General features: G+C 39.1%; 1 protein-coding gene across 3 annotated transcripts in view; it reads left to right on the top strand.

Annotated features, from left to right (window-relative positions):
* Positions 1-21,262, top strand: part of LRRK2 (leucine rich repeat kinase 2) — a 649,887-nt gene that overhangs the window by 436,746 nt on the left and 191,879 nt on the right. For all 3 annotated transcript variants that reach the window (XM_053716587.1, XM_053716586.1, XM_053716588.1), the window contains 2 exons: positions 12,529-12,720; positions 13,102-13,248. In XM_053716587.1, coding sequence (XP_053572562.1) covers positions 12,529-12,720; positions 13,102-13,248 — 339 coding nt within the window. The remainder of the gene's footprint in view (positions 1-12,528; positions 12,721-13,101; positions 13,249-21,262) is intronic.

The following is a 21,262-nucleotide window of genomic DNA, read 5'->3' as shown; positions in this document are numbered from 1 at the left end:
GAGACCAAAGTCATCTTTTTTCCCCATAAATAGCAAGGGGGCCTCAATTGAGGCATTTGAGACAATAGTCTGCAAAGAAATTAAGGAGCTACAATCTAAAAAATTAAAGTTGAGAACAAGAAACCTCACAAACCAACAGATCAAGACGATCAAGACACTAGAAGACAACCACAATCTGACCATTAAACCAGCGGACAAGGGTGGTGGAATTGTCATTATGGACCGAGCTGACTACAAACTGGAAAATGCTAGGATCTTGGGAGACCAAGAGACATATCGAAAACTACCCTCAAATCCGCTAGGTGTATATAAGAAGGAACTACTGCAGATTCTGGATCAGGCTAAAGAACAAGGAATATTAAGCAAGAAAGAATATGACTACATCAATATAAACCATCCCATCACTCCGGTAATATATCATCTACCGAAGATTCACAAAACATTACAGAAACCACCAGGAAGACCGATAATTTCGGGTATCGGTTCTTTGAGTAGTAACCTCTCGGAATACATTGATCTTAACCTTCAAAGATATGTAAAACAGCTACCGTCATATCTCAAAGACTCCACGCAAATATTAAACCTCCTTGAGGAGATCCCATGGGAGAAGGGCTACATCTTTGCGACCTGTGATGTGATGTCACTATATACGTGTATCCCCCATGAAGATGGTCTGGAGGCAGTCAAATACTTCCTAGATAAAGACCCAGAAGTCCCAGAGGACCAAAAAGACTTCATCTTAGATGGTATTCAGTATATATTGACCCACAATTATTTCCATGACGATGGAAATTATTACCAACAAATTTGCGGCACAGCAATGGGGACCAGGTTCGCGCCTAGCTATGCTAACTTATATATGGGCAAGTGGGAAAACATCTTCTGGGGAGTCGTGCCCAGCAGGCGCGGACCTGGTCCTCTATCGCCGTTATATAGATGACATCATCATCGTCTGGAAAGGCACTCAGGAGGACTTGGACTACACTATCGAGGTCATGAATAAAAGTACGAACAACTTGAAGTTTACCTATACTTGCAGTACCAAGGAGCTGATTTTTCTGGATTTGAATATTGCAGTCAGAAATGGGCAAGATCGAAACATCCACACATTTTAAAAGTGTCGACAGCAATAATTATATACATAGTACTAGCTGCCACCACAGAAGCTGGAAGAGTAACATCCAAAAGGACAGTTATTAAGGATTAAGAAGAATTGCTCGACAGAGGAAAAGTGGGGAGAACAGGCAGAAATCATTAAGAATAAATTTCTAGAGAGAGGGTACGACCAAGACGCATTAGATCAGAATATCCAAGAAGTTGCAAACATAGAAAGAAAGGAACTTCTAAAGTACAAAGAAAAAACATCTATAACAGAAGATGACCGCCTTAATGTGGTGATGATCACAGAATATAGTGAAAACAAAGATATAATTGAGCGAATATTCCAAAAGCACTGGCCACTATTGCAAGAAGATGACATAATAGGCGATAAACTGCCATCAAAACCAAAATTCGTATATCGAAAGACGAAGAATTTACGAAGTAAACTGGCCCCAAGTATAGAAAAGAAGAAGAAGCAGGGGATCTTAGATACATTTGGGAAAGAAGTAAAAGGCTTTTTCCCATGCCTGCTATGCAAAGCATGTAAACGTGGAAAGAAAGCCACCACATTCCATAGTCACATCACCAAAGAAGAACACAAAGTGAATGAATTAATCCGATGTCAAGATGCAGGGGTCGTTTATATGCTACAATGTTCATGTGGCCTCCAATATATAGGCCAAACATCAAGAATTCTAAGAGATAGAATACGTGAACATTTACTACTAATTGAAAAGTTAAATACGGATACAGTGCTGTACAGTCATTTTTCAACCATACATAAAGGTAATATTAAAGAACTATCCTTTATGGGAATCCAAAAGATCCGGAAAGACTGGAGAGGAGGAAACTATACAAAGAAATTACTGACCGCCGAGTCAAGATGGATCTTTAATTTGGATTGCCTCCACCCAAAGGGATTGAACAATAAGGAAGATCTCTCCCACTTATACAATTTGATCTGATTATGTTCACCAAGAATCTTCAAAAAAACTCTCCCCTCTAGATATAAATTGGAACAAGGGTGAAATGGAGTCTCCCTCTTAGATTTAATGAAATTTGAAAGTCCTACTGACAAGTATCCACTATGACAGCTAGATACCTGACCTCCAAATTTAACTCCCCCACAGCTCTCTCTAAAACTCCCTGTCAAGCCCCCAGTAATTTGGGATATCCACCAAAATACAGTGGTGTAGCACAGGACCAAATCAATCTACCCAGAGGTGAAAGTAAACATACTGTATACTCCTAGTAGCCTTTCCAGACAACACCAGCGATATTTTTATCCTTTTATCTTTATCCTTTAATTTTATTTTTATGTATAAGGAGACAAGAAAGCAAACATAGATAATTTAAACGCTGCCTAATTCAAAGATAGACAATCTGGAATATGATGATCATCTATAAATAAATAAATAAAAAATAGAAGGTTTCATCCTTCCCAGTAATGTTAAGATCAGTAGTAGAAGTGTCCATATTGTATATGCCTACAGCCCGAATATAGACATTAAAAATATCCATCCTATTATGAGTAAAGAAAGAAGTAAGTTCATCTTCATACAATCGCATGACACTTTATCTAGATAAGATGAAGGAGCCAGACTAAAAATTAACTTCATCCAAAAATTACACTTCATCCAGATAAAGATGAAGACGCCAGACCTAAAAGCCAGATCTGGCTGACTGCCTTTTAAAATAGAATATGATTAGTACTTAGAATGATTACCCTCCCCCCTCCTCCCCCTCCAACTAATTGGACAAGATGACAGAACCGCTGTCAATCTATAGTCGATAAGAAATTTTATACTATGTATGAAAACAATTTAAAACAATTAGAAATTTTTGGGAAAACCACTCACAGTAAGGGATAAGTATATATGTATTATACACCCTTAACAGTGTTTCTGATTACATTTCTTACACGTAACAAACAAAACATGATATGCCCATTATCTGTTATAAGTTATTAACACATTTTCAATAGCACAAAAAGATTTGAAAAGCAAAAAGCATCTACAAATGTTATAAGATTCATTAAGTATTAACACTTTTATATTCTCCAACAGTATAAAATGCTTTTGAAAAGCAACCTAAGTCAAACATCTCGATTCAAATGTCCCCCAAAATATAAGGTCTCTCAAACACTTTATATATTGTTTACAGACTATAGAAATTGTTTGAGCGAACATAAATATCCCCCCTCAATAACAATAGTAACATCTGCAAACAGCGATGGAGTTAAAAGAATATCCAGTACTATGTATACAAATAGACACCCAATCAGAGTTCAGGGGACCTGACACACCCTCACTATTTACAAAAGGAAGAAGGCTAAGAATCGCGTACCGCCAACCAACACCGCCAACCAATGACGTCACGACCAATGGGATCCTTAGAAAATCGGAACGCAGTAACTCGCGTAATCCGATCATTACACATACCCCTTACCAAATATTCTAACAGAAGAATAATTTCGGTAATCAATAAGAGGGCAATCCTTAGCAGGGGAACTAAGAGCTAAAACTGTTTTAATTATAAATCACGGACCCAAACCGGAAGTGACGTCATTAGGTACACAGAGGCTAAGGATTGAAAGCAAACAGTGAAGATAAAAAGTAAAAAGCAAGAGGTAATGTAAATAAATATCTTACAGGAGGATATCACAACTTATAAAATAAGACCATTAACAATATTAATGTGAAATATAACTGTTAACGAAAACCGGAAGTCACTAACTGCTTCCATTTCCGGTCACAATACTAAAGGCCCTATAAAAGGCCAACATCAATAGCTTACCATTCAGTCTTGATAAAGGCCTAAGAGAGGCCGAAACGCGTAGACCTGGTAAGCTCTATTTCATTAGGAGGATATTTCTGAAAAGGTTTCACACATTGTGTCTCATCTTCTCTTCGCAGGTTTTTTTCTGTTATTATTATTTTTATTTATTGCTATCTTTTGCTAATTTTTGCTATTTTTCTGTTGGATTTTTATATTTTATTATAATTTTTTTTTGTGTGCACTGAATGATATACCACACCGGATAAGCACAGAGAAAATTGACTTCTACTTTAATTTTTTGGACTTTATATTTTTTGGACATTAACAGGACCTCTGTAAACCATTTAGGACACATTTAAGACACAGCACAGAATTGTTTTGTATTTATATTTTTTTGGAATCACATTGGAATTTGTTTGGAACATTTTTTGAACTTTTTAGGTTTTCAGCACCCCACCCCCCCTTTTTAGGGGCACCGTACACACTGTCACAATATTTTTTATTTTATTATTTCCACATTCTCCAGGATTTGCTATGTTTTAATTGTTGCAATTTAACATTCATCACAAGGTCACTTACATCCACTATGTAACTACCACCAGTTTAATTTAGTCCCTCAGTAACTTTTAGGGACCAATTGTACCGCATTGGGACACACTTAACAGTCTGTTCCTCACATCTATGATAGATTGTTTTTAGATTGTTTTTAGATTGTTTTATAATAATAATTTTTTAGACCATTTTAGCGTGGATCCATGCAGCTTTATATGTATATGTATTTGTATATTTTATGATTATATGTAATAAATCCTCATTTTTAACCTTAGCCTCAGTATTGTTGGCGCCTGAGTACACCTTTCACATTTCTGTCTTCACCTAGTGGTAGCTAGGTACCACTGTCTCAGGCATATAAGGTTTGGTTGGCGCTGGGATATACCTTCCTCCTACTCTTAGTTACTGATCCTAGTAATATTCTAGCAGCCACTACATCGACATTTATACTGACAATTTTTCTGGATTATTTGGAACATATAGATATGGAGTCCCTAGCCTCACTTCGCCAAGATGTATCATTTAATGTAAATAAGCAAACTAAAATGATATGTGTTGAACTAGACGAAGATGAAACTGTAGACATACAATCTATTTTTAGGGAATTGGAAAAACTTCTAATTTCAGAAGTAAAATACAAAGCAGAAATTGCATTTCTGAAAAAATGTTTGGATTTGGAAATTATTCCAAAAGGGCTCATGACACATAAAGAATGTGCTTTCCCTCTATCAGACCCCATCTCCGAGAAATGGAGACTTGTCTTAATAAATACGTCTAGACAGTTGATCAGACTTATTATAGAGTATAGAGAATCATTGGCATTACACATGGATCTAAAAATTAAAGAAAATGAAGAAATTTTAATTAATTTAGAACACTCTGGACAGGATTCCGCAGACATTATAGAAAGGAAAGATAACCTATTTAAAAAGATAAGAAAGATCAGAGATGACGTCATACAGAAAAAAACCAAAAAATTGCTAAGAGAATTAGAAAACAAAGAGATAAAAAATGATGAACACACTAACACCACGACAGAAGAAAACATAGATACGCAATTGGAAGGGGAAAAGGAAGACATAACTACACACACTAAATTAAGGGGCGATTATCAACAGGATATGGGATATGATTATGACTCAAGGAGACAGATGACTAGACAATATAGACCAAAACATGAAGACTTGAATAGATCCTATAGGAGAAATTATACAAGACCCCATCACTATATTCAAACGCCATTTGGCAACAACAGACCGAGACCCTACTATAATAATAGAGGACAAAATAATGGGAACCGGTGGGAACATAATAAAGAAAGAGAATACAGAGGGAGGGAAGAATATACACCCAGAAGAAGGAGGGAAAACTGGTACAATAGATGGGACTATAACCAGGATAAAAGACACAATAGGGGAGATTACCAATATCAATATTCACCAAAACAACAACATTACGAGGGGAGAATGAATCACTACAGACGTAATGATAATGGATACAGCTATCAAAACGAGAGGGAATTTTATCATCGTGAGGAAAATAACAACAGAGATGATACATACCACAGAAGGAACAATATGTACAGAACGCCAACTAAGAATGAAGGACCAAGTACTCATAGAAAAGATGAGGGGCATACAAGGGAAGAATGGAAAATCCAACAACGACCCAAAAAAATGGAACCACAGAAAGAACCCCAAAGATCCGCGTCAGGCATCATGACAGATCAATCTTTTTTAGGATTGAACCATACATACAGCAGAGAGAGAGAGAGAGCCCCAAGACCACAGAGAGAAACAGAACAAGACAACCCAACAACTTCGACAAGAAGAAGACACACAGAGGAAGGCGAGGAGGGGCGAAATTAAATAAGAAAGGGAGCGAGAAGAATGGAATAAACACCACGGGAAATACCGAGGGGATATTCAATTTAAGCTCGCACACCCTAACTGAAGAAGAAAACACCATTCTCAGGTTCGGTCTCTCCTTTGCACCGACGAGAAGTTTGGATAAATTCCAGACCTTCATTAACACAAAAGAATTCATCCGAAAACTCACATTAAAAAGATTCTTTGCTAAGTCAACAACAGAAAGAACAATGGGGAGCCCATACGAACAAAATGACAGTTACAGACACACATGCCTGAGACCAAAGTCATCTTTTTTCCCCATAAATAGCAAGGGGGCCTCATTTGAGGCATTTGAGACAATAGTCTGCAAAGAAATTAAGGAGCTACAATCTAAAAAATTAAAGTTGAGAACAAGAAACCTCACAAACCAACAGATCAAGACGATCAAGACACTAGAAGACAACCACAATCTGACCATTAAACCAGCGGACAAGGGTGGTGGAATTGTCATTATGGACCGAGCTGACTACAAACTGGAAAATGCTAGGATCTTGGGAGACCAAGAGACATATCGAAAACTACCCTCAAATCCGCTAGGTGTATATAAGAAGGAACTACTGCAGATTCTGGATCAGGCTAAAGAACAAGGAATATTAAGCAAGAAAGAATATGACTACATCAATATAAACCATCCCATCACTCCGGTAATATATCATCTACCGAAGATTCACAAAACATTACAGAAACCACCAGGAAGACCGATAATTTCGGGTATCGGTTCTTTGAGTAGTAACCTCTCGGAATACATTGATCTTAACCTTCAAAGATATGTAAAACAGCTACCGTCATATCTCAAAGACTCCACGCAAATATTAAACCTCCTTGAGGAGATCCCATGGGAGAAGGGCTACATCTTTGCGACCTGTGATGTGATGTCACTATATACGTGTATCCCCCATGAAGATGGTCTGGAGGCAGTCAAATACTTCCTAGATAAAGACCCAGAAGTCCCAGAGGACCAAAAAGACTTCATCTTAGATGGTATTCAGTATATATTGACCCACAATTATTTCCATGACGATGGAAATTATTACCAACAAATTTGCGGCACAGCAATGGGGACCAGGTTCGCGCCTAGCTATGCTAACTTATATATGGGCAAGTGGGAAAACATCTTCTGGGAGTCGTGCCCAGCAGGCGCGGACCTGGTCCTCTATCGCCGTTATATAGATGACATCATCATCGTCTGGAAAGGCACTCAGGAGGACTTGGACTACACTATCGAGGTCATGAATAAAAGTACGAACAACTTGAAGTTTACCTATACTTGCAGTACCAAGGAGCTGATTTTTCTGGATTTGAATATTGCAGTCAGAAATGGCAAGATCGAAACATCCACACATTTTAAAAGTGTCGACAGCAATAATTATATACATAGTACTAGCTGCCACCACAGAAGCTGGAAGAGTAACATCCCAAAAGGACAGTTATTAAGGATTAAGAAGAATTGCTCGACAGAGGAAAAGTGGGGAGAACAGGCAGAAATCATTAAGAATAAATTTCTAGAGAGAGGGTACGACCAAGACGCATTAGATCAGAATATCCAAGAAGTTGCAAACATAGAAAGAAAGGAACTTCTAAAGTACAAAGAAAAAACATCTATAACAGAAGATGACCGCCTTAATGTGGTGATGATCACAGAATATAGTGAAAACAAAGATATAATTGAGCGAATATTCCAAAAGCACTGGCCACTATTGCAAGAAGATGACATAATAGGCGATAAACTGCCATCAAAACCAAAATTCGTATATCGAAAGACGAAGAATTTACGAAGTAAACTGGCCCCAAGTATAGAAAAAGAAGAAGAAGCAGGGGATCTTAGATACATTTGGGAAAGAAGTAAAAGGCTTTTTCCCATGCCTGCTATGCAAAGCATGTAAACGTGGAAAGAAAGCCACCACATTCCATAGTCACATCACCAAAGAAGAACACAAAGTGAATGAATTAATCCGATGTCAAGATGCAGGGGTCGTTTATATGCTACAATGTTCATGTGGCCTCCAATATATAGGCCAAACATCAAGAATTCTAAGAGATAGAATACGTGAACATTTACTACTAATTGAAAAGTTAAATACGGATACAGTGCTGTACAGTCATTTTTCAACCATACATAAAGGTAATATTAAAGAACTATCCTTTATGGGAATCCAAAAGATCCGGAAAGACTGGAGAGGAGGAAACTATACAAAGAAATTACTGACCGCCGAGTCAAGATGGATCTTTAATTTGGATTGCCTCCACCCAAAGGGATTGAACAATAAGGAAGATCTCTCCCACTTATACAATTTGATCTGATTATGTTCACCAAGAATCTTCAAAAAAACTCTCCCCTCTAGATATAAATTGGAACAAGGGTGAAATGGAGTCTCCCCCTTAGATTTAATGAAATTTGAAAGTCCTACTGACAAGTATCCACTATGACAGCTAGATACCTGACCTCCAAATTTAACTCCCCCACAGCTCTCTCTAAAACTCCCTGTCAAGCCCCCAGTAATTTGGGATATCCACCAAAATACAGTGGTGTAGCACAGGACCAAATCAATCTACCCAGAGGTGAAAGTAAACATACTGTATACTCCTAGTAGCCTTTCCAGACAACACCAGCGATATTTTTATCCTTTTATCTTTATCCTTTAATTTTATTTTTATGTATAAGGAGACAAGAAAGCAAACATAGATAATTTAAAACGCTGCCTAATTCAAAGATAGACAATCTGGAATATGATGATCATCTATAAATAAATAAATAAAAAATAGAAGGTTTCATCCTTCCCAGTAATGTTAAGATCAGTAGTAGAAGTGTCCATATTGTATATGCCTACAGCCCGAATATAGACATTAAAAATATCCATCCTATTATGAGTAAAGAAAGAAGTAAGTTCATCTTCATACAATCGCATGACACTTTATCTAGATAAGATGAAGGAGCCAGACTAAAAATTAACTTCATCCAAAAATTACACTTCATCCAGATAAAGATGAAGACGCCAGACCTAAAAGCCAGATCTGGCTGACTGCCTTTTAAAATAGAATATGATTAGTACTTAGAATGATTACCCTCCCCCCTCCTCCCCCTCCAACTAATTGGACAAGATGACAGAACCGCTGTCAATCTATAGTCGATAAGAAATTTTATACTATGTATGAAAACAATTTAAAACAATTAGAAATTTTTGGAAAACCACTCACAGTAAGGGATAAGTATATATGTATTATACACCCTTAACAGTGTTTCTGATTACATTTCTTACACGTAACAAACAAAACATGATATGCCCATTATCTGTTATAAGTTATTAACACATTTTCAATAGCACAAAAAGATTTGAAAAGCAAAAAGCATCTACAAATGTTATAAGATTCATTAAGTATTAACACTTTTATATTCTCCAACAGTATAAAATGCTTTTGAAAAGCAACCTAAGTCAAACATCTCGATTCAAATGTCCCCCAAAATATAAGGTCTCTCAAACACTTTATATATTGTTTACAGACTATAGAAATTGTTTGAGCGAACATAAATATCCCCCCTCAATAACAATAGTAACATCTGCAAACAGCGATGGAGTTAAAAGAATATCCAGTACTATGTATACAAATAGACACCCAATCAGAGTTCAGGGGACCTGACACACCCTCACTATTTACAAAAGGAAGAAGGCTAAGAATCGCGTACCGCCAACCAACACCGCCAACCAATGACGTCACGACCAATGGGATCCTTAGAAAATCGGAACGCAGTAACTCGCGTAATCCGATCATTACACATACCCCTTACCAAATATTCTAACAGAAGAATAATTTCGGTAATCAATAAGAGGGCAATCCTTAGCAGGGGAACTAAGAGCTAAACTGTTTTAATTATAAATCACGGACCCAAACCGGAAGTGACGTCATTAGGTACACAGAGGCTAAGGATTGAAAGCAAACAGTGAAGATAAAAAGTAAAAAGCAAGAGGTAATGTAAATAAATATCTTACAGGAGGATATCACAACTTATAAAATAAGACCATTAACAATATTAATGTGAAATATAACTGTTAACGAAAACCGGAAGTCACTAACTGCTTCCATTTCCGGTCACAATACTAAAGGCCCTATAAAAGGCCAACATCAATAGCTTACCATTCAGTCTTGATAAAGGCCTAAGAGAGGCCGAAACGCGTAGACCTGGTAAGCTCTATTTCATTAGGAGGATATTTCTGAAAAGGTTTCACACATTGTGTCTCATCTTCTCTTCGCAGGTTTTTTTCTGTTATTATTATTTTTATTTATTGCTATCTTTTGCTAATTTTTGCTATTTTTCTGTTGGATTTTTATATTTTATTATAATTTTTTTTTGTGTGCACTGAATGATATACCACACCGGATAAGCACAGAGAAAATTGACTTCTACTTTAATTTTTTGGACTTTATATTTTTTGGACATTAACAGGACCTCTGTAAACCATTTAGGACACATTTAAGACACAGCACAGAATTGTTTTGTATTTATATTTTTTTGGAATCACATTGGAATTTGTTTGGAACATTTTTTGAACTTTTTAGGTTTTCAGCACCCCACCCCCCCTTTTTAGGGGCACCGTACACACTGTCACAATATTTTTTATTTTATTATTTCCACATTCTCCAGGATTTGCTATGTTTTAATTGTTGCAATTTAACATTCATCACAAGGTCACTTACATCCACTATGTAACTACCACCAGTTTAATTTAGTCCCTCAGTAACTTTTAGGGACCAATTGTACCGCATTGGGACACACTTAACAGTCTGTTCCTCACATCTATGATAGATTGTTTTTAGATTGTTTTTAGATTGTTTTATAATAATAATTTTTTAGTAAATTTTTTAGACCATTTTAGCGTGGATCCATGCAGCTTTATATGTATATGTATTTGTATATTTTGTGATTATATGTAATAAATCCTCATTTTTAACCTTAGCCTCAGTATTGTTGGCGCCTGAGTACACCTTTCACATTTCTGTCTTCACCTAGTGGTAGCTAGGTACCACTGTCTCAGGCATATAAGGTTTGGTTGGCGCTGGGATATACCTTCCTCCTAAAGCTAGTAGCTAGTTAGCAAGTCAAATTTGACTCATTTTGCAAAAATAAATGTATTAACTTTATAGTTTTTATTTTAGAACTCAAGATACAGAGATCCGCATACAAATACACTTGCATTTAGAGCACTCATATGTCAACATTATTGCCCCTCTCCCTAAAATGGAACAAATATTGTATTGACATATAATGGTACAGAGAAAAAATAAGTCCATCTACCTCCATTTTTAGTGCCTAGGGTTCAGGTCCCCTTGAACATTGTTCACCTATTTTTTCTATATAATCAAGTCACGTTAAAATGATCCTGAACCTTCTTAATCGTGTGCCACTCTGGCAGCATAGGCTAACTAAATTTGTGTTGAAAAGTAACTATGGAAATTATTTTCCAAAACCAATTTTTGGTTAAACTAAAGTTCAAATTCCTAAATTTAAGAAAGAAAGACTGGAAATCCTTTGAAATTTTGAACCTATGCTAATTTTGATAACTTTTTTTTCATAAAATGTGTTATTAAATTGACTAAAAAGTATGTTAAAAGCAAAACCATACTATAAACATTTACTTGAATTGACCCCTTTTAACCTCCCCAGCTTGCGAGTTCAGCATGACCCCCCCCCCCCACCTTGCACGGTTAGCATGACATTCATCTGTCACAAGCGCAATTAGTAAAATAATGTCTTATCCAGCACCTGTGTATATAAGGGGTGCAAACGCCATATAGGACACAACACCAATGTCCTCAGAATAAATTCCAAACTGTGATAATGGCAGCACGCCAAAGAAAGTTCCAATATCAAGAATTTATTTGAACATCTCCATGAGACAAAAGAAACAACAACGTTTCGGGTGTTAACCCTTAATCATGTTGCAACATGACAAAGGGTTAACAACCGAAACGTTGTTGTTGTTTCTTTTGTCTGATGGAGATTGTTCAAATAAATTCTTGATATCGGAACTTTCTTTGGTGTTCTGCCATTATCACTGTTTGGGACAAGCACAATTAGTGCCATTCATGCTCATTTTAGTAGAATCCATAGTATTTTTTCCTCTGATGCCTTTTATAGTAATATGGTTTAGTTAACTATTTTTTTTATATATATTTTTTCTTTTTAAAATAGGTTGCGTTCTATTGGGGCAGGTTGTTGACCACATAGATTCACTAATGGAGGAGTGGTTTCCTGGTTTACTGGAAACTGATATTTGTGGCGAAGGTGAATCCCTGTTGAAAAAGTGGGTGTTGTACAGCTTTGATGATGGTCAAGAGCATCAAAAAATATTACTGTCCAATTTACAAACAAAAGCCGAAGAAGGTATGTTCTTGTAATATTAATTGTTATACATTTTGATGAATGTTACCCAGTTGATTAAAGGGATGTGAAACCCAAATAGTTTCTTTTATGATTCAGATCAATTTACTCCTACATGTAAATGTAGCCACCAATCAGCAAGCGCTACCCAGGGTTCTGAACAAAAAAAAATGGGCCAGCTCCTAAACTTACATTCCTGTTTTTTAAAATAAAGATACCAAGAAAACGAAGAAAAATTGATAATAGGAGTAAATTGGAAAGTTTCTTAAAATTGCATGCTCTATCTAAATCATGAAAATTGGGTTTCATATTTCTTTAATTTTTCCTAAAAAGATTTCAAATTAATAATAACAGATATGTAATGTTCTCATTTTTGTCTATTAGGTGACTTGCTGGTAAATCCAGACGATCCCAGATCAACGATTGCTATATCTCAAATTGCACCTGACCTTATGTTGGCGGATCTACCTAGGAATATAATGTTAAACAATGAGGAACTAGAGTTTGAACAGGCACCTGAGTTTTTGTTGGGTGAGCTTTCTCTTAATATTTATAATGTTAATGTTGTTTTGCTTTGTAGTATTGTGCAATGTGCCAGAAGACATAATAACACTGAAAGGTATCTGAACCTGTGCAATGGCCAAATCATAATCGTTTGATATCTTACAAAATTTCGATATTTGCTAAAGATGAAGTAATCTTGACTGCAACTATAATAAACTTTATATTAACCTGTTAAGAATCTGCATATATCAGCATACCACGTTCCACCACATCTGCATGTTTATTCTGAAGAGCGTTAGATTTACCTGCCCTCAAATACGATTTTTGCAGGAACAAAACCCTCTATAGAGGTTAATATAACAGGTTAATATAAAGTTTATTATAGTTGCAGTCAAGACGGTTTTGTTCCTGCAAAAATCGTATTTGAGGGCAGGTAGGAGCCACAGCAGAGCTGTGACAGTGTGTTTGACTGTTTGTTAACAGGTTTAACGTTTTTCTAATTCGTTTTTGGGCCTGAGGGGTTAATCATCCATTTGCAAGTGGGTGCAATGCTGCTTTAGTCCCTTATACACACTGTAAAAATTTCGTAGAGTTTACTACTTTTTATCACTGTTTTGCAGTTTATGTGGTAGTTTTTTTCTCTTAAAGGCACAGTACCGTTTTTTATTATTGCTTTTTTCACATTTATTAAAGTGTTTTCTCTTGTTAAGTGTGTTCAGTCCACGGGTCATCCATTACTTATGGGATATATTCTCCTTCCCAACAGGAAGTTGCAAGAGGATCACCCAAGCAGAGCTGCTATATAGCTCCTCCCCTCACATGTCATATCCAGTCATTCTCTTGCAACCCTCAACAAAGAAGGAGGTCGCGAGAGGAGCTGGAGTTTTTACTTAACTATTAACTATTAACTATTCTTCAATCAAAAGTTTGTTATTTTAAATGGCACCGGAGTGTGCTGTTTTTCTATCTCAGGCAGTATTTGGAAGAAGAAACTGCCTGCGTTTTTTTATCTATGATCTTAGCAGGCGTAACTAAGATCCACTGGCTGTTCTCGACATTCTGAGGAGTGGGGTAACTTCAGACTGGGAATAGCATGCGGGGTCCTCCGCAAATGAGGTATGTGCGGTACTTTATTTTCTGGGAATGGAATTGACTAAGAAAATACTGCTGTTACCGTATGATGTAAGTACAGCCTTAAATGCAGTAGTAGCAACTGGTATCAGGCTGATAAATGTATGCGCAGTCGAGTTATATTCTAGGGACTAGAATTTGACTGAGAAAATACTGTTAACACTGAAATAATACTTAAGCCTTCTCTGCAGTGGTAGCGACTGGTAGCAGGCTTAGTGATAGCTTTGCATGACATTGAAAAATGTTGTTTTTTAATAAAACGTTTACTGGCATGTTATTCGTTTTTTTGTGAGGTACTTTGGTGATAAATCGCTTTGGGCATGATTTTTTCCACATGGCTAACATATTTTTCTGCATGGAAACCGTTATATCAGGGCTCCCACTGTTGTGATTGGAGTGGGAGGGCCCTTGTTTTAGCGCCTTATTGCACAGTTAAAATTATTGCACAGTCTTTCTGCTTCTTCCTCCTTGATCCAGGACGTCTCTAGAGAGCTCAGGGGTCTGCAAATTTCATTTGTGAGGGAGGTAATCAGTCACATCAGATCTGTGACAGTGTGCTGACTGTGATTAAAAGCGTTAAATCTTAATTGATATCTGTTTTATCCGTTTTGGGTATCGAGGGGTTAATCATCCTTTTGCTACTGGGTGCAATCCTCTGCTAATAGTACACTTCTTGTTAAGAATTGTTTAATTATATCTGTATTTTTGAAGCGCTACAGCGTTTTTTATATTGCTTGTAAAACTTATTGAAAGTGATTTCCAAGCTTGTTAGTTTCATTGCTAAGTCTGTTTTAACATGTCTGATTCAGAGGAAACTCTTTGTTCATCATGTTCAAAAGCCAATGTGGAGCCCAATAGAACGATGTGTATCAATTGTATTGATATTGCTTTGAATAAAAGTCAATCTGTACCGATAAAGAAGCTATCACCAGACAACTAGGGGGAAGTTATGCCGCCTAACTCTCCTCACGTGTCAGTACCTGCGTCTCCCGCTCGGGAGATGCGTAGGATTGAGACACCTAGTACATCTAGGCCCTTACAAATCACTTTACATGATATGGCTAATGTTATGAAAGAAGTTTTATATAATATGCCCGAATTAAGGGGCAAACGCGATAGCTCTGGGTTAAGGACAGAGCGCGCTGATGACATGAGAGCCATGTCTGATACTGCGTCACAACATGCAGAACATGAGGACGGTGAGCTTCATTCTGTCGGTGACGGTTCTGATTCGGGGAGACCGGATTCAGAAATTTCAAATTTTAAATTTAAGCTTGAGAACCTCCCTGTGTTACTAGGGGAGGTATTAGCGGCTCTGAATGATTGCGACACGGTGGCAATTCCAGAGAAATTGTGTAGGTTGGATAGATACTATGCGGTACCGGTGTGTACTGACGTTTTTCCTATACCAATAAGACTTACAGAAATTATCAGTAAGGAGTGGGATAGACCCGGTGTGCCTTTTTCCCCTCCCCCGATATTTAGAAAAATGTTCCCTATAGACGCCACCACACAAGACGTATGGCAGACGGTCCCTAAGGTGGAGGGAGCAGTTTCTACGTTAGCCAAGCGTACCACTATCCCGGTGGAGGATAGCTGTGCTTTCTCAGATCCAATGGATAAAAAATTAGAGGGTTATCTTAAGAAAATGTTTGTTCAACAGGGTTTTATATTGCAGCCTCTTGCATGCATTGCACCTGTCACGGCTGCAGCGGCATTCTGGTTTGAGTCTCTGGAAGAGGCGATTCGCACAGAGCCGTTGGATGAGGCCTTGAGTAAAGTTAGAACCCTTAAGCAAGCTAATGCGTTTGTTTCAGATGCCGTAGTACATCTAACCAAACTTACGGCTAAAAATTCCGGATTCGCCATACAGGCGCGCAGAGCGCTCTGGCTTAAATCCTGGTCAGCGGATGTAACTTCCAAGTCTAAACTACTTAACATTCCTTTCAAAGGGCAGACCTTATTTGGGCCCGGATTGAAGGAAATTATTGCTGACATTACGGGAGGTAAGGGCCACGTCCTTCCTCAGGACAGGGCCAAACCAAAGGCCAAACAGTCTAATTTTCGTGCCTTTCGTAACTTCAAGGCAGGAGCAGCATCGACTTCCTCCGCTCCAAAACAGGAAGGAACTACTGCTCGTTACAGACAAGGTTGGAAAGGCAACCAGTCATGGAACAAGGGCAAGCAGGCCAGAAAGCCTACTCCCGCCCCTAAGACAGCATGAAGTCAGGGCCCCCTATCCAGAGACGGATTTAGTGGGGGGCAGACTTTCTCTCTTTGCCCAGGCTTGGGCAAGAGATGTGCAGGATCCCTGGACGTTAAAGATTATATCTCAGGGATACCTTCTGGATTTCAAATTCTCTCCTCCACAAGGGAGGTTCCATCTTTCGAGGTTATCGACAAACCTAGTAAAGAGAGAGGCATTTCTGCAATGTGTTCAAGACCTCTTAATCATGGGGGTGATCCACTCAGTTCCGCAATCGGAACAGGGACAAGGATTTTACTCAAATCTATTTGTGGTTCCCAAATAAGAGGGAACTTTCAGACCAATCTTGGACTTAAAGATCTTAAACAAATTCCTAAGGGTACCATCGTTCAAGATGGAAACCATTCAAACCATCCTACCCATGATCCAAGAGGGTCAATATATGACCACGGTGGACTTAAAGGATGCTTACCTTCATATACCGATTCACAAAGATCATTATCGGTACCTGAGGTTTGCCTTTCTAGACAGGCATTACCAGTTTGTGGCTCTTTCCTTCGGGTTAGCCACGGCCCCGAGAATTTTTACGAAGGTTCTGGGCTCACTTCTGGCGGTACTAAGACCACGAGGCATAGCGGTGGCTCCGTACCTAGAAGACATTCTGATACAAGCGTCAAATTTTCAGAATGCAAAGTCTCATACAGAGATAGTTCTAGCATTTCTGAGGTGGAAAGTGAACGTGGAAAAGAGTTCTCTGTTACCACTCACACGGGTTCCTTTTCTAGGGACTCTTATAGATTCTGTAGAGATGAAGATTTACCTGACGGAGTCCAGGTTATCAAAGATTCTCAATGCTTGCCGTGTCCTTCATTCCATTCCAAGCCCATCGGTAGCTCAGTGCATGGAGGTAATCGGCTTAATGGTAGCGGCAATGGACATAGTGCCATTTGCGCGCCTGCATCTCAGACCGCTGCAACTATGCATGCTCAGTCAATGGAACGGGGATTACTCAGATCTGTCCCCTTTGCTAAATCTGGACCAGGAGACCAGAGATTCGCTTCTCTGGTGGTTGTCACCGATTCATCTGTCCAAAGGAATGACCTTTCGCAGGCCAGATTGGACGATTGTAACAACGGATGCCAGCCTTCTAGGCTGGGGAGCAGTCTGGAATTCCCTGAAGGCTCAGGGATCGTGGACTCAGGAGGAGAAACTCCTCCCAATAAACATTCTAGAATTAAGAGCAATATTCAATGCTCTTCTGGCTTGGCCTCAGTTAGCAAAGCTCAGATTTCAGTCGGACAATATCACGACTGTGGCTTACATCAATCATCAAGGGGGAACCAGGAGTTCCCTTGCGATGTTGGAAGTCTCGAAGATAATTCGCTGGGCAGAGTCTCACTCTTGCCACCTGTCAGCGATTCACATCCCAGGCGTAGAGAACTGGGAGGCGGATTTCCTAAGTCGCCAGACTTTTCATCCGGGAGAGTGGGAACTTCACCCGGAGGTATTTGCTCAACTGATTCGTTGTTGGGGCAAACCAGATCTGGATCTCATGGCATCTCGTCAGAACGCGAAGCTTCCTTGTTACGGATCCAGGTCCAGGGACCCGGGAGCGGTGCTGGTGGATGCATTAGCAGCCCCTTGGGTTTTCAACATAGCTTATGTGTTTCCACCATTTCCGTTGCTACCTCGGCTGATTGCCAGGATCAAACAGGAGAGGGCATCGGTAATTCTGATAGCGCCTGCGTGGCCACGCAGGACCTGGTATGCAGACCTAGTGGACATGTCGTCCTGTCCACCATGGTCTCTTCCTCTGAGGCAGGACCTTCTAATTCAGGGTCCTTTCAACCATCCAAACCTAATTTCTCTGAGGCTGACTGCCTGGAAATTGAACGCTTGATTCTATCAAAGCGTGGGTTTTCGGATTCGGTTATTGATACATTAATACAGGCTCGGAAACCTGTGACAAGAAAAATTTACCATAAGATATGGCGTAAATATTTATATTGGTGCGAATCTAAGAGTTACTCATGGAGTAAGGTTAGGATTCCTAGGATATTAGCTTTTCTACAAGAGGGTTTAGAAAAGGGTTTATCCGCTAGTTCGCTAAAGGGACAGATTTCAGCTCTGTCTATTCTTTTACACAAACGTCTGGCAGAGAATCCAGACGTCCAGGCCTTTTGTCAGGCTTTGGCTAGAATTAAACCTGTGTTTAAAGCTGTTGCTCCTCCGTGGAGCTTAAACTTGGTTCTTAAAGTTCTTCAGGGTGTTCCGTTTGAACCCCTTCATTCCATTGATATTAAGCTTTTATCTTGGAAAGTTTTGTTTTTGATGGCTATTTCCTCGGCTCGAAGAGTCTCTGAGTTATCTGCCTTACATTGTGATTCTCCTTATCTGATCTTTCATTCAGACAAGGTAGTTCTGCGTACTAAACCTGGGTTTTTACCTAAGGTTGTGTCTAACAGGAATATCAATCAAGAGATTGTTGTTCCATCGTTATGTCCTAATCCTTCTTCAAAGAAGGAACGTCTTTTGCATAATCTAGACGTGGTCCGTGCTCTAAGTTCTACTTACAGGCAACTAAAGATTTTCGACAAACTTCTTCTCTGTTTGTCGTTTACTCTGGACAGAGAAGGGGTCAAAAGGCTTCGGCTACCTCTCTCTCTTTTTGGCTTCGTAGCATAATACGTTTAGCCTATGAGACTGCTGGACAGCAGCCTCCTGAAAGAATTACAGCTCATTCCACTAGAGCTGTGGCTTCCACCTGGGCCTTTAAGAATGAGGCCTCTGTTGAACAGATTTACAGGCAACTAAAGATTTTAGACAAACTTCTTCTCTGTTTGTCGTTTACTCTGGACAGAGGAGAGGTCAAAAGGCTTCGGCTACCTCTCTCTCTTTTTGGCTTCGTAGCATAATACGTTTAGCCTATGAGACTGCTGGACAGCAGCCTCCTGAAAGAATTACAGCTCATTCCACTAGAGCTGTGGCTTGCACCTGGGCCTTTAAGAATGAGGCCTCTGTTGAACAGATTTGCAAGGCTGCAACTTGGTCTTCACTTCATACTTTTTCCAAATTTTACAAATTTGACACTTTCGCTTCTTCGGAGGCTGGTTTTGGGAGAAAGGTTCTACAGGCAGTGGTTCCTTCTGTTTAATGTTCCTGCCTTGTCCCTCCCATCATCCGTGTACTTAGCTTTGGTATTGGTATCCCATAAGTAATGGATGACCCGTGGACTGAACACACTTAACAAGAGAAAACATAATTTATGCTTACCTGATAAATTTATTTCTCTTGTAGTGTGTTCAGTCCACGGCCCGCCCTGTCTTTTTATGAGGCAGGTTCTAAATTTTAAAATTATAACTCCAGTCACCACTGCACCTTATTGTTTCTCCTTTCTCGTCTTGTTTCGGTCGAATGACTGGATATGACATGTGAGGGGAGGAGCTATATAGCAGCTCTGCTTGGGTGATCCTCTTGCAACTTCCTGTTGGGAAGGAGAATATATCCCATAAGTAATGGATGACCCGTGGACTGAACACACTACAAGAGAAATAAATTTATCAGGTAAGCATAAATTATGTTTTCCAAGCTTGCTGGTCTCATTACTAGTCTGTTAAACATGTCTGACATAGAGGAAACTCCTTGTTCATTATGTTTTGAAGCCATTGTGGAACCCCCTCTTAGAATGTGTACCAAATGCACTGACCTTTCTATAAGTTATAAAGACCATATTATGGCTTTTAAAGATTTATCACCTGAGGTTTCTGAGACTGACCAAAGGGAGGTTATGCCATCTAGCTCTCCCCACGTGTCAGCACCTATAACTCCCGCTCAAGGGACGCTAAGTACATCTAGCGCGTCCAATGCATTTACTTTACAATACATGGCGGCAGTTATGAATTATACCCTCACAGAGGTATTGTCCAAACTGCCAGGGTTACAAGGAAAGCGAGACAGCTCTGGGGCTAGAACAAATACAGAGCTCTCTGACGCTTTAGTAGCTATGTCTGATATACCCTCACAATGTGCAGAAGTTGAAGCAGGAGAGCTTCTATCTGTGGGTGACTTCTCTGATTCAGGGAAGGCGTTACTTCAGTCTGACTCTGAAATGACAGCATTTAAATTTAAGCTTCAACACCTCCGCGTGTTGCTCAGGGAGGTTTTAGCGACTCTGGATGACTGTGACACCATTGTAGTCCCAGAGAAATTGTGTAAAATGGACAAATACTTTGCAGTGCCTGTTTACACTGATGTTTTTCCAATCCCTAAGAGGTTTTCAGAAATTATTTCTAAGGAATGGGATAGACCAGGTGTGCCGTTCTCTCCCCCTCCTGCTTTTAAGAAAAGGTTTCCTATAGATGCAGCTACACGGGACTTGTGGCAGACGGTCCCTAAGGTGGATGGAGCAGTCTCTACCCTAGCTAAGCGTACAACTATTCCTGTCGAGGACAGTTATGCTTTCCTAGATCCTATGGATAAGAAATTAGAGGGTTTCCTTAAGAAAATCTTTATACAACAAGGTTTTATTCTCCAGCCTCTTCCATGCATTGCCCCAGTCACTGCTGCAGCGGCTTTCTGGTTCGAGTCTCTGGAGGAGGCTTTACAGGTAGAGACCCCGTTGGATGATATCCTTGACAGGCTTAAAGCTCTTAAGTTAGCCAATTCATTTATTTCTGACACCATTTTTCATTTAACCAAGCTAAC

Source organism: Bombina bombina, chromosome 6 (genome assembly GCF_027579735.1).
Source record: "Bombina bombina isolate aBomBom1 chromosome 6, aBomBom1.pri, whole genome shotgun sequence".
In the NCBI taxonomy this organism is placed as follows: domain Eukaryota; kingdom Metazoa; phylum Chordata; class Amphibia; order Anura; family Bombinatoridae; genus Bombina; species Bombina bombina.
Note: the sequence above shows the minus strand (reverse complement) of the source record. Positions and strands in the feature narration are given on the sequence as shown.